Source organism: Stigmatopora argus, chromosome 16 (assembly GCF_051989625.1).
Source record: "Stigmatopora argus isolate UIUO_Sarg chromosome 16, RoL_Sarg_1.0, whole genome shotgun sequence".
NCBI classification, from domain to species: domain Eukaryota; kingdom Metazoa; phylum Chordata; class Actinopteri; order Syngnathiformes; family Syngnathidae; genus Stigmatopora; species Stigmatopora argus.
In genome coordinates this window covers 2,149,851-2,165,069 of record NC_135402.1, presented here as the reverse complement: position 1 = coordinate 2,165,069, position 15,219 = coordinate 2,149,851, and the positions used below count along the sequence as shown (strand labels likewise).

Below are 15,219 nucleotides of genomic sequence, written 5' to 3'. Positions count from 1 at the left end.
CTCTCAAAGTGGTCAGACAGCATTTCTGTTAGGGTTGTGGCGCAAATTGGAATTCGGAACTTACGAAATGTGGGACTGAGGTCTCAGCTATGCTGAAACGAGCTGTGGATTTATTTGACTGCATTCCAAAACAACTGTTGTGTGCGGTGACTTCTGCGACATTTTGCTGAACGCAAAAGGAAGGAGAAAACAACACAAGGTCTGGCCACAAGTTTTAGGAGTGGCCCTCAAATGCATTTTTAAAGCTTTCTCGCTCTCGAAATCCAACTTACTAGAAAATAATGTAGGCCGAGATGTAAATGATTCATTCACTTTTTTTTAATGACAAAATGTCTATCATTTGTCAAATGGAGAGGAAAAATGAAGCAAATGTACTGCAAGATTTAGTGTTCTCCAGGTTCCTCCTCACATAAAGACCAGGTCACCTTTTTTTTTAGTTTGGATCATCTCCAGGTTGATTCATGCATGGTGCAATTGCAATCATATTATATATATTTGAAAAAAGATGGCATGATGAGCCGTTGGACTGCTACACATAAAACAGGAGCAGAAATATTAAAAACTAAAAAAGCAGATCAAGGAATTACGGTGATGCAAAATCACCACTCTGCTAATTTTTCAATTTTTTTTCTTCAATTTGATCTGGAAAAACATCTCTTCAACAGAGGAATACTTTCAGCCTTCATCAAAGTCTTTTACCATTTGAATTTATCTACACTGCATTCCCATACATGATAGATTTGGCAATTCGATAAGGGGTCAAAGGTCAGGACCCAAGTCTACCCTCAATCAATCTTAGAAAATAGCACATCATGCTTGGTGCTCAGTCAAAAATGGCCACCACGTAAATTAGATAAGAGTTAAAAAACTAGCAAAATACTGCCCACAACCAGCAAGGCTTTTTTCATGCTTTTTTTCCTGTCAAAATTACAAATAACACTCATTAGTTTCAAGCAAGGTGAATTATAACTCGGATTTTTCAAGAAATTCTTAAACCTTAAATATCCAAAACTTCTTCGGATAGACATTTCGATGCCAATTCTTTTCGGGTAACTCTAAATTGACGTCAGAAATGGAGAAAAAAAAGAAAAATTAAACGGTAAAGGACTATGTAAAATGAGATCTCATTAGCTCTGATGATATGTTGAATAAAAAGATGAAAGAACAATCACGCTCGGTCCGAACCTGACCTTCAAAATACTGTCAACACACTTGGCCACACCCCTTTTTTCCCATTTACCCACCCATTTTGAAATCTAAAACAAGCCTATGGAAAAAAAAAACTTTTTTTAAACAAATGAGTGGGTAGAAGGAGGTTATCTAGTGTCAAAAAGCCGGTAAAAAAAAAAAGAGATAAGGTAAAGCTGAGTATGCATTTCTTCGGAGAACATGTCATATCTCATTTTGGGGGAGGGGCAAGCAAAGGAGAAGACGGGAAAACTCTTTAAAAAGGATAGCAACACTTTCTCTGGCTTTAGACCACATCTCAGGCACTTTTCTTCACTTTCCCATTAGAAGGAGCTGGTAGGGGGCGTGGTCAACCTCTTCCCGATGTATACTCTGTTGAAAAGAACGACAGGTGCAATTCATAGGTCAAAAAGGCAAGGATGCGAGACTCCATGAATGATAGACAACAGCTCATGTGGCTTAGCAGTGCCCCCTCCAGGAGTGAATCAGAACTTTGGAGTTTAGAAGAATTTAAGTCAGGGGTGTCCAATGAGTGAAAAGCTGCACCCAGGACGGTTCTTAAGGAGCGGTTTGGACGCCCAATGGTCACGTTTTAGGGTTTCTTACCCAAGGCCGAGGGCGAGGATGTGTGAAATCACCAGCGATGGGATGAAGACTTTGAGGAACTCGGCGGAGAAGAAGCCTCCTTTCTTCATGGCCCCGGTTTTCCTCATGCTGAGCGTCACGGAGCGGCGGGGGTGACAGAAATGAAACTCCCTGGTGATGGTGGGGGGTGGCGAGATAGAAAACGCAACAGGGTGGTATTGAAATTTCACATTGTGTCTGTTAGTGGATGATCATGTCAATGGTGAAGATATATGCCGATTTCCATCGATATCCGTGTTTTTTTTTTTTTTTTTTTTATTGATATAGAGAGAAATATGAGTGCATTCTGTTGCTGAAAGGGACTATCCGAGTTGTGTCAAATTTTCCAGTTAGTTCCAGAAACATGATCTTGCAATGTTAATTTTAATTGTTTTTGAGACAGAGGAACATTAGCAAATTTTCACCTTAGCTTTCATAAAATTGCAGATTTTAAAGCAACAAATGTAAACAGACACGATAACAGTGCTTAGAGCAAGGGTGTCGGACTCGGGTTGTTTTGCGGGCCGCATTAACGTCAACTCGATTTTATGTGGGCCGGACCATTTTAGATAAAATATTTAGATTTTTTTTAATAAATGGATTAAAAGAACTGGATTAAAAGCCCCAAATATTCAGTTTTTTATGGATCTAAAACAATGTTTATTTTTAGCTTTTTTTAATATATATTTTTAGATTTCACAAAATGATTTTTGAACTAAAAACACAGAAAAAAATGATTAAAAAATGACAATTATTGATTTAAAAAGGGGGAAAATCTTCATATGCAAAAATTTCATATACATCTATACTCTTCATTTTAATTTGATCCTAAAACAGAAAGTCGGCACTCATGATTAACTTTCCCGGGCCACACAAAATGATGCGGCGGGCTAGATTTGCCCCCCCGGGCCGCCACTTTGACACATGTTGCTTAGAGGCATATATTCTTTATCCTCGCCAAAAACAAATGTTAGTGCAGCTTAATTAGAAGTAATGATTTGAAAAAACAAGTCGCGGTAGCACTATTTTTAGTATATGGGAGTCATCTCATACACAATATAATAGTGATGTCAAATAGCCGAGTTATTTCAGTATCCGGGTGTCGTGTCAACGTTATTGCCGCAATGACTAACCGCTCTCTCGGTACAAACAAGCAGGTGCAGCATGTTTGCGTGCCTGTGTGAGATTGCAGAGTTCACACTCACTTAGGAGGAACGTTTTCCGGTCGACTAGACCAGTCAGCCACCCAATCTGCGTCCTTCATCAAGATGTCCACGTCCCTCTCCTTGTCCAAGATATCTTCTGTCTAAAGACAAAAACATTTTTATATTAATGAAAATCGGAAAAACTGCTTCTCAACCGTTTAAGAGAATTGTTTGCAGTCACTGGTAACGAATGAAAGTACAGTGGTACCTCGACCTACGACATGCTCGAGGTACGATGAAAATTTCGATCGAATAATTCGCCCTAGATACGATCAAAATTTCGAGATGCGACCAAGCCAGGTGGCCATGACATGAGAGGCTGTGTATCATTGTAGCGCACTGTCTTTTTTGCTGCATCTCTTTCGTGTAAAACAGATATCTACAAGCACTGAACACGAGTTTCACCTACACATGGACCAGAAAACGCACAACGCGCATGCGTGGGCAAAAAGAGGGCTTTCTGGGTAATGAAGTATACTGGTGCACACAACACCGATAGCCAATGGCACCCTTTCTCAGAATAAAACTTAAACATTATCCACAATCAATACGTGGCTAGGCTGTTATTCCTTCCTTAGCCTGTTAGCTCCCGCGATCGCTCATTCAAGACTACTTCTCGTTGGCAAGTGGTCGTGCGTTATCCTATTGTGAGGACATTTGTGTGCATCATTTTCGGAATATTTTGAAGGGAATACAACAGCAAACAGACCATCGATAGCGAACGTGAGGGTGGAGGGGTGGCAAACAGCTAACCCGCCCAGAACAAAGGTTAAAAAAAATAAAACAAAATTAGAATTGAGTTTTGTGTAAAGTTACATTAAACGTATGTTTGAGTGTGTCTGTATGTATTAATCCAAGTTAATTTAAATGTGTTTGTTCGTTTACGAGTGCGTTGTTGCCGTGGATAAAGTCCCCCCAAAAAACCTCCCCCGTCTCCGTGTATGTCACTGTCTCTATCCTCTGCAAATGCGTCTAATTTTACTTCTATTACACACATTTCATTACTATTAAACCACTAGTTATGTGTTACTTTGTTAATAGATGGCGAATTAGAAGAAATAAAACATTTTTTCCAATCCAATATCCTGTTTTGGTGTTCTTTCCGAGGGTTGGAACGAATTAATTTGTTTTTAGTTCATTTCAATTGGAAACGTTCGCTCGAGTTACGAAAAGCTCGACATACGATCTCAGTCCCGGAACGGATTAAGATCGTATGTCGAGGTACCACTGTACTTTAAACTTTGAATCTGGCGAATATCTGTCTTGAGGTTGTCATGGCAACAGCTCTAAAGAGTTTTCGTGCTTTTACCTGACTGTCCGTTCGGTTGCTCAAATCCACGTCGAAGATGATTTGTCCTTCATCTTGAGGCGTGTGGGGGCGGGGAGGGCTGAAGGGAGAGAAAATACATTCTTCAGCTGCGTATTGTGGCAAAAGCAAATAACAACACATTGACGTCAACGTAATGAAATAAAAGATGAATTGAAAATAGCCGTATATGGATTCGTCGGGACCCTTGGGGCAAACGGTAAGACCACCTGTCACAGGTTGAATTGCTACGGCTTGACTCGTGCTGGGCGTCCAGCAAGATTTTCTCCATATCGCCGTTGTGGATGGAGGACGACGATGGGACGTGCTCCAGCGCCCCCGCCATGCCCTCCTCTTCCTCCACCTGAGGAAGGGGCAACAGCTCTGAGGGAGGGCTAACTGTTGAAGTGGACTGGGTGGACCCTGTAGCACCCCTGTTCATTTCCAACTCCACCCAGGACCCTGCTGAGAGAAAAACTCGTATGTTGGCATGTACACAACTATTATCCATTCATTTTTTTGGGATGTTTCTTATTCCTCACTATAGCATTAATATACCATTACTACTATTTGTAGTTTCTTTATAGCATGTAGTATCACTTTAGCTCGCACTCCTGAGTGTTTTTTTTTAATGAAACTCTAAGCCACATGTGTCAAAGTGGCAGCCCGGGGGCCAAATCTGGCCCGCCGCATCGTTTTGTGTGGCCCGGGAAAGTCAATCATGAGTGCCGACTTTCTGTTTTAGGATCAAATTAAAATGAAGAGTATAGATGTATATTACATTCCCTGATTTTCCCCCTTTTAAATCAATAATTGTAATTTTTCAATCATTTTTTTCCGTGTTTTTAGTTCAAAAATCATTTTGTAAAATCTAAAAATATATTTAAAAAAAGCTCAAATAAACATTGTTTTAGATCTATAACAAACTGAATATTCAGGGATTTTAATCCAATTATTTTAATCCATTTATTTAAAAAATTCTAAATAATATATCTAAAATGGTCCGGCCCATCCCGAGTCTGACACCCTTGCGCAATTTGGAACCAGGATTTCAGTTTCCAGACCCATTTAATTACAATACACTACTTTTTCATAGGTTATTTCATTCAAACATAGCCTAGTAACATACAATATTTTATTAATCAAACTATAGGTGGGACTTGAAGCACTATTTATTTTTAGGTAGTCCTACTTCCATAGGTTTGAGAAGTCTAGTCATTATCGCCTAATATAAGTAAATATGAACAGGCAAGACTCAACCTCGCAATCTAGCAAAAAACAAAAAAAATGTAAATGATTTTGAGCACTTTGCCTCCGAAAAACAACGGGATGTCAAGCAAATGTTGTTGAGGACCCCAATAAATCCTCCCGCGTGCTGACAGGCCATAAATGCCTTCCTGTTGCTTCCTCCAGCCTTTTCTGTATGTGAACTATGCACGGTATGGAGGCAACTGAGCGACACTGACATTAAGATGTCAGTGCATGAAGCAATACAAATAAATGTTGATAATATCATCACCATGCTTGGAAAAAAAAACATTCTCACGTACTCAACAGAGGTCACATGAACACCCGACAGCAAAATAAACAGTTTCCACGCTCTCAAAAGCAGTCATGTTCAGTAAAGCCACGCCCACTGACCCAGTGTGACACGGCAGACTTAACACTCACTCTCATCCTGATTACAGAGTACACTATGAGCAAAGCTCCTGTTGACATAGCATTGTGTCTGCTCCGCGTTCTGCGGTTTTGGGCCCACGTTGCCATGGTGACAACATTTGGGAACATTCTGGCTTCATACCCTTTATCAGATTCAGGCTGGATTAAAAAGACAATGGAAACACAAAGTAACTTTTTTTCAATTAACTGATGTTAGGTTTTAGCTTCGAAGACCATATGTAACAGATAAAATCGTTTATGACCTGGTGGGAGCTCTCGGAAAGTCCAAAACAAAAATAGCCTTCCGTCTCAGATAACACACCATGTCAACTTATCTTGCTGATAACCTGATGTTCACAACTTTTAGCCTTTCATTTAATCATTGTTTCAAGCATCAATACACCCAGGTTGTCCCATATAATACAGAAATGTAGTGGGGGGAAGAAATCATGATTTTTCAGTCCCCTCCCCCAATGAAAAATAAACAAGACTTTTTTTTTCATTGAAGGGAGGCTGAAATATTTCAACCCAATGCCCACTTACTAATGTCCAAACCCTCTGTCATCGGCCCTTGTCAATGTTACTTTACATAGCATGCCACGTCATGTCTCTCCATAGTGATGGAGAAACAAATCGCACTGTTATTGCATTATAAGAAGTTCATGATAATTAATAAACCTGCCTTTGTTCGCATTCCAACTTGCCTTGCTGAGTCAGCGCAAGCGTGAAGTAAAAACAACTCACTTTAGCTTCTAAATATGTATTTTTTTAAAGTTAATATCACAAACTGATAACATAGGGGGCAGCAACAAACCCACATTTAGGTTTTGAGTGAGTTAGGAAGCGATCGCTCGTAATGATGGCCGAATATACTCTTATCTTGATCTATAAATTTAACATTTTTTAGCGTCTTCACTCTCGCCTTGTTGACGAACTTAAACCCGCCTCCTAACCACCGCGTGACTTGCTCATTCGTCCACAGGCCCGTCAATCAAGACAATCTATACAACGATTGGTTCATATGTTGTCAATAAACAGACGGACATAGTGCGCTTCTGTCTACCTCCTTAAACGTAGCTCAGTTTGGGAAAATAAATATAAATCAAACTGCAAGGTTATTCAAAATAAATGTGCATTAAATCACCCAACACGCTATATACAGTCCTGCACTATAGTTGTTACTACATTGCGATAAAACACGGTTAAAAATCTGAAAATGCAAGTGGCGTCTCACCGTTTAGCCCCGAATCTCCGTTGTTGTCTGTAGCAGTGTCGGACATCGTTGAGCTTGGTAACAACCAATATGGGTTGTATTAAATGGCGTTTACTTCATACATTCAGACGAGTTGCAAAAATAACCGTATCTTCTCGCCGTCCGATGTTTTTGTCTGTGTAAGGCAGCGATTTGTCGCCGAGGCGGTAGCCGCCGCGAGGCTAACAAAACAGATCCTCGCGGTGCTGCCTGATGACGTAAGACAGCGAAGAGTCTAATTATATATAACGTGTTAGATGTATTTATGAATTCAATTAATTAAAAACCTCCTGCTAGCGTTATTATTGTTTTAAATAAACAAAATCAAATTTTCCATGACCATAGTTACCGTGCGTGCTCTCACGTACACAATCAGGCAGTAGAACATTCAGCTGTTAAACAAAATTACATTCAGCTGTTGACGAATATAAAAGTTCATATTTTGACTATAGCATTATTGCATGTGGTTAATTTACATCAAGAAGTCTGTGTAGTTTGGTTAAATGAAACATATTCACTCCTATTTATATGCCACATTAAGAAATTAATTACGGATGCAATAATCTACTTTGCACATTGATTTATCTTGTGGATCTAGTATAATAATTAGAATTTTACAAAAATAAGCACTTAAACAGATTATATAAAAGTAAACAGAAAGAATTTATCATCATAAAAATGTACCCCTCATCCAAAAATGAAATATAGAACATTTCTCACTATATTTTGACAAAGCCTTTCTCAAAAAGTGCCTCAAATAAAGGAACCAAGAGACTGCAAAAAGTAGTTCCTTTATTACGGTCACTGTCATAGATTAAAACTGTAGTCGCACTTTTATAGAGGCATCAAATAGTCTCCCACTGGTCCGTGATTGTAAGTTGTGGAGACAACACACTTTAGTTCGCTTGCAGCCCATTGCACGGGCACATATAGTAGCAGTAATGTTTGCACTTTAATCAACAGGATGCAACGAAAGTCATCAAATAAAATGGATCCGTTTTAAACATTTGACTGATAAACACATGTACATAAGTTGGAGCGACTCCAGTGTGTAAGCAACCGTTTCCCGAGCCAAGTCACCTTCCAGAAGTGTCACGACGACATTTGCAAAATTTCCAAACATAAAAAAAAAAAAACGCTTCAGTTCCAGTTTGAACGGCCGGACGGAATACTTCTGGAAGTGTTACGAACAAAGTGTTAATATAAATAGACGATGATTGTGTGTTTGAAATCGCCTCTCAGCTTGCTTGAACACAAGACGACATAGACCGACCGAACTTGAACATAATTATCTCGGGGCTCTTCAAAAACCAGATTTACTCAGACGGCAATCAGAATTAAGACCGGACCGTCCTTGCCCTTGTCCAGTTTTTGAGCGCACCTTTGTGAAGTGGCTTGAATGTAAATAAGTAAGGTGACTGTAATGTTACTATGACCGCATTATTGATGACTAAATAAAAAGGCGCGCGTTTGCACGACTTCAACAAGAACAACAACAAAAAAGACTGGCAATTTCTTATTTCTTAGAAAAAAAGAAGAAAAAAAACACTTCTATGGCACAGGACAATGAGGGACATACTAATAAAAACATTTCACAGAGCCAAGGGGAGACGGTTAAAAAAATAAATTTGTGCTCAGATCATTTTGAATCTGCCACACCCAAATTACTCCCACGGAAAATAACCGAAAAAAATGGCACATCACTGAAACAACAAGGCAGGTGTCACTGTCACAGACAGGTTGATGTTGGGCAAGAGCGAGGCTTCCTCCGTCTTTATCTGAAACAAAGGCTGGTCACCGATTAGTGACAAACAGGGGGGGTGCCGACGTCAACGTTACCGTGACCGACTAGGCTCCGGCCGCAGGGGGGTTGCGTCGCGACGTCTCAAACACACACACAAGCGCACACACCGGATCTCCCGCACGTTAAATGACTTTATCCTGGAATATGTAGAGGTTGTTAGTGGTCGCTACGGCGATGATGTTGTCCTGGGGATGCCAGGCGGTGTGAAGGATCTTCTTGTTAAAGTCCAAACTGTCTACGCTGATCTCGTCCTTCTTGCGCTTTCCCCCCACGCACACCTTGCGGGGTTTCAGGACTTGCATGGGCTTGATGTTTTCACGGGAAGCCTCCAACGTGACGTCGCGCCTCTGGCCCCGGTCGAACATCCGGAAGAAATTGTTGTAGGAGCCGGTCATTACCACGCTGAAAGAAGTGTGGAGGAAAAAAAATAAAAATTTAAGAAAATGGTGACATTGAGTGAAAATAACTCGGTGAAAAGATTGTGTCTTTTTCAATCACCTGTCATCGCCATTCCAGCAGCATTCAAACTTGTCAAAGATGCAGTCGTTTTCATAAAGTGAGCACAGTTTGCTTCTTAGGTGTTCATGAACCTGCAAGAAAAATGTTGGTTTGACTGATTTTCAAACATCCGTTTTTTATGGTTTAGATTGTATAAAAGTTGAGTACAGATAGAGATATTTCTAAAATTGCCATCGCATTGTCATATTCGATTCAATTGATGCTACAGACATCATGTCGCGTCTATATTTACGTGTGCGGTCGATTGGTCGCCGGTCTTTTGGTCGCCTGGACCGCGACACGAAAATTTGGAGCTTTTCTTTAGCCTAATAATTACTAGGGCATTAAGTATGACTAAATAGTAACTTGCACTTTGTATTTAGGGAATTTGAGCAACGATTTAAATGGTAATTATCAATAACCTTCCGGGCGACTAAAAGACCGGCGACCAATCGACCGTGTACCTATATTTATGTCAAAAATAGTGTTGACGCGGTATTCCAGATTGGAAAAAGATACCTGTTGAATGATGGTTCAGTCAATGCAGTCAAATAAGAAGTATTTATCAAAAGAACACACCTGATAGGTCTCCACGGGCCTGTTTTCCATGTTCAAGTCCCAAATCTTGACAGACAAATAGTCCCTGGTCATCATGTATCGGCCGTTGTGGCTAAATTTCACATCGGAGATTGATGATATAATTTCAGAGAAGAAAGATCGATTGCTTGGATCTTCTGGCTCTTCAAAAACTAGAGAAAATAAAAACAACAACATGATTTTCAAGTCTCTCCTGAAATATTATGCCTTGTGGAATGACCCTGTCTGAGGAAAAAAGTATCACTGTGTACTGTTTACTTTTTATTTATTTTTAGAAGTAAAAGTAGGTGCTAAACTCACGTTTGGAGTGTTTGTCACAAAGCGCAGAGATTCTCATGTCACACAGACGGATGGTTCCTTTGCTGCTGCTGTAGACGAATGTGTTGCAATGATGAGGATGGAACTCGGCTGCCGTGATCACCTCCGTTAGCTCCTCCATATTGGCTGGCTTGATGTCAACAATATCTAAAAAATGTTCGGTTAAAAGGAACATAACACATGCTTTCTACAGAAAGCGCTAACTTGGCTAAAAATGCTTCAAGATGTAAATGTGTGTCTATCTTAAAAAAGGTAAGGGATAAACTATTGCACAGTGAATTTTAAATACATTTTTTAAAAAGCTACTTTTGAAATTAGCAGTATTGGAAACAAAGTGGGAAACTTGTTAGCCGCTTGCCATCAATTAGCATTTTAGCACAAACTATTTGGTTTATTATCAGAATATAGATGTTCGGGCAATTCCTAGCAAAATCTATCAATCCACTCCAAACTATTGAGTGGAAGGCAAAACAAAAAAGGATACTGAAGCTGCGGTCGGTGATCTCAAGGTGCCAAAGGTTTATGCGAAGGTCGTCGGCCGACAAGTAGGTCTCGTTGTCGCTGTTGACCGAGATGGAGTTGATGTGGTAGGTGTGAGCGTTTGCGAACACCCTGCGGGGGCTTGCTTCCACCATGAGGTCCATCGGTATCAAAACTGGCACCTACGATGAGATCATCCGGTAAAAAGAGCTCATTAAGGTATGGAATATACTTATGTTTTTCAATAAACTATAGCATATTGCCCTCCAGGCCCCACCCACATTTAGCAAGACAACACAATGCAGATGCCACCTTAATTGACACAAAATTATCCATCACAAAGCTTCTCCTCCACTGCAAGATTTTGTACAAAAAGAATTCCAACATATCAATAAGAGCTGGCTCTATAGGTGACTGTGTAGTTGCCTTTAAAAAGGTGGATAAATTTTTTAAGTCTAGGACAAGGGCGGGCCGCGTTAATGTCAACTCGATTTCATGTGGGCCGGACCATTTTTGATTTAATATTTAGATATTTTTTTAATAAATAGATTAAAAGAACTGGATTAAAAACCATGAATATTCAGTTTTTTATAGATCTAAAACAATGTTTATTTTAGCTTTTTTTTAAATATATTTTTAGATTTTACAAAATGATTTTTGAACTAAAAACACAGAAAAAAATGATTAAAAATTTGAATTATTGATTTAAAAGGGGGAAAATCAGGAAATTTAATATACATCTATACTCTTCATTTTAATTTGATCCTAAAACAGAAAGTCGCCACTCATGATTTACTTTCCCGGGCCACACAAAATGATGCGGCCCGGGGGCCAAATCTGCCCCCCGGGCCGCCACTTTGACACATGTGGTCTAGAATGAACATTGTTAAAAATGGTCATTAAGTATTCTAAGCCCAGCAATGAAGATTTTCATAATAGCATTTTTTAAAAATGGTAAATTTGTTCTGAACCACCCGAATGGACAGACCTGCAGTGAGGTGATAGTATTAGGATCCTTGTAGCGGCCATCTTCCTCTTTCAGATTATAGCCCTCTGGTCTCCTGTCTCGTTCGCTGATTTTCCACAATTTAATGGTTTTATCTGTCAAAGACAAAAATGGTATTAAATTGTGGCAACTTTTGCCTCGCAGGAAGCGAGTGTCAATTGAACTGAATGGAGATCACAGACGTGATGTTTCATTGCTATGACTTCGTAAATGTACCATTGGTGGACAAGAGGAACTGAGCAGCATTCTTCTGAGGAAGCCAGCGAATTTTGTTGATCTTTTCTTCAATTTCCAAACTCTTCAAGTAGTCAAACTCGGGCTCGTGACTCTGGAAAGTGCTATAAACGTTGTACTCGCTCCGAAACTGAGGCAGACTCTTGTTCTGGTGAAATATAGCAAAGTTACACTTTATTGATCTAATGCAGGGGGTAGAAATTGCTGCAACAATCTCAAAGGAAAATAACACGCAATCAAAACATCAATACTAAATCCCATTCTTAATAATATCTGTGTGACCAGTTCCTTGAATCATACCTCTAGTTCCTGTTGGAAAATGACCACGCGCCCACCTTTATCACCTGTGGCCAGCAGCTCACCCGTGTGATTAAACTCAACCGTGGAGATGATGTCCGCTGAATATGAAAAAATAAAAAATAAATCATCACAACAATGAATAAATAAATAAAAAACATTTGGTTAGTCATACAGTCTTTCTGAAGATTATGGAGGACCATTTCTTAGCCTTGTAGAACAACACACTCCTATTTAAAAGGACAGACTTGGATCAAAAAATAAAAAAAAATGAGTTATGTTTTGGCATCAAGATGGACTACATCTTTTCCCCTTTTCACATACACTGTTACTTAACCCATTCCTGCCCGGTGAAGCAGAAAGGGAAGGACACAAAGGAATACACAATGAATACGAGAAGGTCTTTGTGAACTGACTGCCTGAGGAGTGTGCATCGCATTCTTTAAAAAATGAATACCCTACATTAAAGCATGTGGCAAAAAGCTGACTAGGTTTGGTAGTGTGTATTGTACAGTTTTTAGCATTTTTTAAAATGGTTTTACACTAAAATGTCTGAATCAATTGAGCTATTTGTCATACCTTCAGCCACATCGTCGTCAATGGCTCCTTTCACCTGAGAGAAGCACCACTGCATGTCACCTCCAGCTCCTAAAAAATAAAAGAAAATGTCAAAATATAATAATTATTATTATTAACCTAACTCATAAAAATACATATATATATAAATAATAAATAATCAGTGAAAATTAGGTTTTAATATTCATTATAACTGTCACTTTTGAGATTTTTTAAATATTATTAACAGTTAATAAGTCTTTTTATAAATAATAATGTTAATAACAACAATTTCTCCTCATTTGGAACATATCAACTCAAAAACCTGACAAATGTTTTCAGGATCAATACATACATTGATTTGATAAAAAGCCTAACAATATACCCAAGGGTTATTTTACAAGGAAAACTGGTTTGATGCAAAGATAGGAATAACCAGTCAGTCATTTATGAGTCATCACAGTTGCCATGTCCACATATTCCAAGGCAAGTCGTGACTCCAAAAGGAGTAAAGGATCCCAAGAAGGCTGTAAATATAATTCATTGATATTATATAGCTAGTAATCTGATTTGATGTAAACAAAAGAGGCCTTCTATTGAGCACTGAGCAGTTCATTAGTTTCATTTTGCATCCTCGCAACGCAATGCATGCATGTCCGTGGATCCTTTACTTCCCCGCCCAAAAGGTTATGATTATCCGCTTAAAATATGCCATCGGTAACCTTTTTATGATCAGCGATTATAAAGTCCGTACACCCAATTCAATCTAAAGGTTCTAGTAACACAACCCATTATGTACGATTAAAAAACAATACATTAAAATACGAATTCGTGACGTATAAGCTAATGAATGAAAAGTGTTTGGCTACATCAATATACCTAAATAGCGTGTCATTTTGTAAAGCCACAGAATATAGTTTGATAATTAATCTTATGAGAGATCATCTGCAAGAATTCCCGAGTGTTTAATAGCTATCTTTGCAACGGCAGCATGTAGTCAATGTCAAAGTTTGAGCTAATATTAGCTTGCAGACTGTCTTGCCAACACAGACCTTGTGTACATTGCTTACTTTATTTCTTTTTAGAGTAAAATCCCACTTGGCAGTGCCGCCGTAGTCTTAAATACTTACTTTATCAATGACAAGGTTAAACCCTTACTGTAGAACCGGGAGGTTATGGTTGACACTCAGTATCAAATGTATACAGCTAACGAGAATTAGCTTCCAACTGCTGCTAATCCCACCATAGTTCTAGGCAAGACGCTCCTCGCTGCAATATGATTTGCTGCAGGATACTCGCCACTGCAATATTATTGGTTGCTAAGTCTAAGCAGGGAAATGTACTGACTTGAAATACTACAAGTTTGCTGACGTTTCCTCAACTCTACCATGTCGAATCTGTGATACATTAACAAAAACAATAGATTTTGCTAGGTGAACTATTATACGTTGACCATCAGTTAGATATGCCTCGCATTGTCTTCCGCGATGCGGCAGCAAATCGTGTAGCAGCGGGGCGTTTTCCTGCCTAGAACACCAGTGGGACCAAACAACGCGGGCCACCGCGCTTGATGACACTGGCGTTTACCGACTACTAGCTAACGTTAGCATTAGCCTCGGCTAAATAGCATTAGCCAAGCTACCGTTAGCTAAATTGCTACTAGGGCGTACAGAAGAGAATCGACGGTGTGTGCATTCAAGTGGAGTTGCCAAACTCTGGCACAATGCGTACTATTTACATGGGGAATGGGAGAAACACGTTACCTGCCATGACGGGACAGACTGGGGACTTGCCTCAGTCAAACACGATCCTTCCTCCCACTCCCACGCGTTGCTTCGTGGTAACTGAACTTTCTTTTGTGATGGATCCCCACTATCCTGCAGCTCCAACCTGAGAGCGTCGGGGCGTTAGGTGAACCCTCGCACCGCGGTTTTAATATTGGTAGTTGTTTCCTGCTCCTGCCACTGTTGTTCTAGTCGGCATCCCACAAGTCACTTCTCCACCCCGCCACAGCGACAGCCACAGCCTCCTTCCTTCCGCACCTCCACTAAAATATGCTTTTTCACAATGTGCGCGCACGCCGCAAAGCTGATGCTCTATGCGCGCGCATGAACGAGGGATCATGGTGGTTGAGCACACTGAATTACACCGAAATGATCTCACCCCTCAATATACAGCCATTCGAATATTAATAAA

At 39.7% G+C, this 15,219-nt stretch overlaps 2 protein-coding genes across 4 annotated transcripts; both read right to left on the bottom strand.

Annotated features, from left to right (window-relative positions):
• Nucleotides 1–296: 296 nt before the first annotated feature.
• On the bottom strand, nt 297–7,494 carry LOC144091146 (BCL2/adenovirus E1B 19 kDa protein-interacting protein 3-like). 2 transcript variants are annotated; one of them, XM_077623221.1, is made up of 6 exons: nt 7,217–7,494; nt 4,554–4,788; nt 4,327–4,405; nt 3,018–3,118; nt 1,795–1,944; nt 297–1,560 (listed from the first exon to the last, which is right to left on the bottom strand). In XM_077623221.1, the coding sequence occupies exons 1-6, from the start codon at nt 7,260–7,262 to the stop codon at nt 1,512–1,514; spliced, it is 660 nt and encodes a 219-aa protein (XP_077479347.1). In that variant the 5' UTR covers nt 7,263–7,494; the 3' UTR covers nt 297–1,511. The 2 variants fall into 2 exon arrangements, with proteins under 2 accessions (XP_077479347.1, XP_077479349.1); XM_077623223.1 differs by having other exon boundaries at nt 4,554–4,785; nt 7,217–7,491.
• Nucleotides 7,495–8,009: 515 nt separating this feature from the next.
• LOC144090521 (serine/threonine-protein phosphatase 2A 55 kDa regulatory subunit B alpha isoform) lies at nt 8,010–15,121 on the bottom strand. 2 transcript variants are annotated; one of them, XM_077622057.1, is made up of 10 exons: nt 14,787–15,121; nt 13,048–13,116; nt 12,472–12,569; nt 12,154–12,319; nt 11,920–12,032; nt 10,936–11,113; nt 10,434–10,598; nt 10,116–10,285; nt 9,537–9,628; nt 8,010–9,440 (listed from the first exon to the last, which is right to left on the bottom strand). In XM_077622057.1, exons 1-10 carry the CDS (start codon nt 14,791–14,793, stop codon nt 9,161–9,163), a joined length of 1,338 nt encoding a protein of 445 aa, XP_077478183.1. In that variant the 5' UTR covers nt 14,794–15,121; the 3' UTR covers nt 8,010–9,160. The 2 variants fall into 2 exon arrangements, with proteins under 2 accessions (XP_077478183.1, XP_077478184.1); XM_077622058.1 differs by lacking the exon at nt 14,787–15,121 and adding an exon at nt 14,154–14,403.
• Nucleotides 15,122–15,219: the final 98 nt, after the last annotated feature.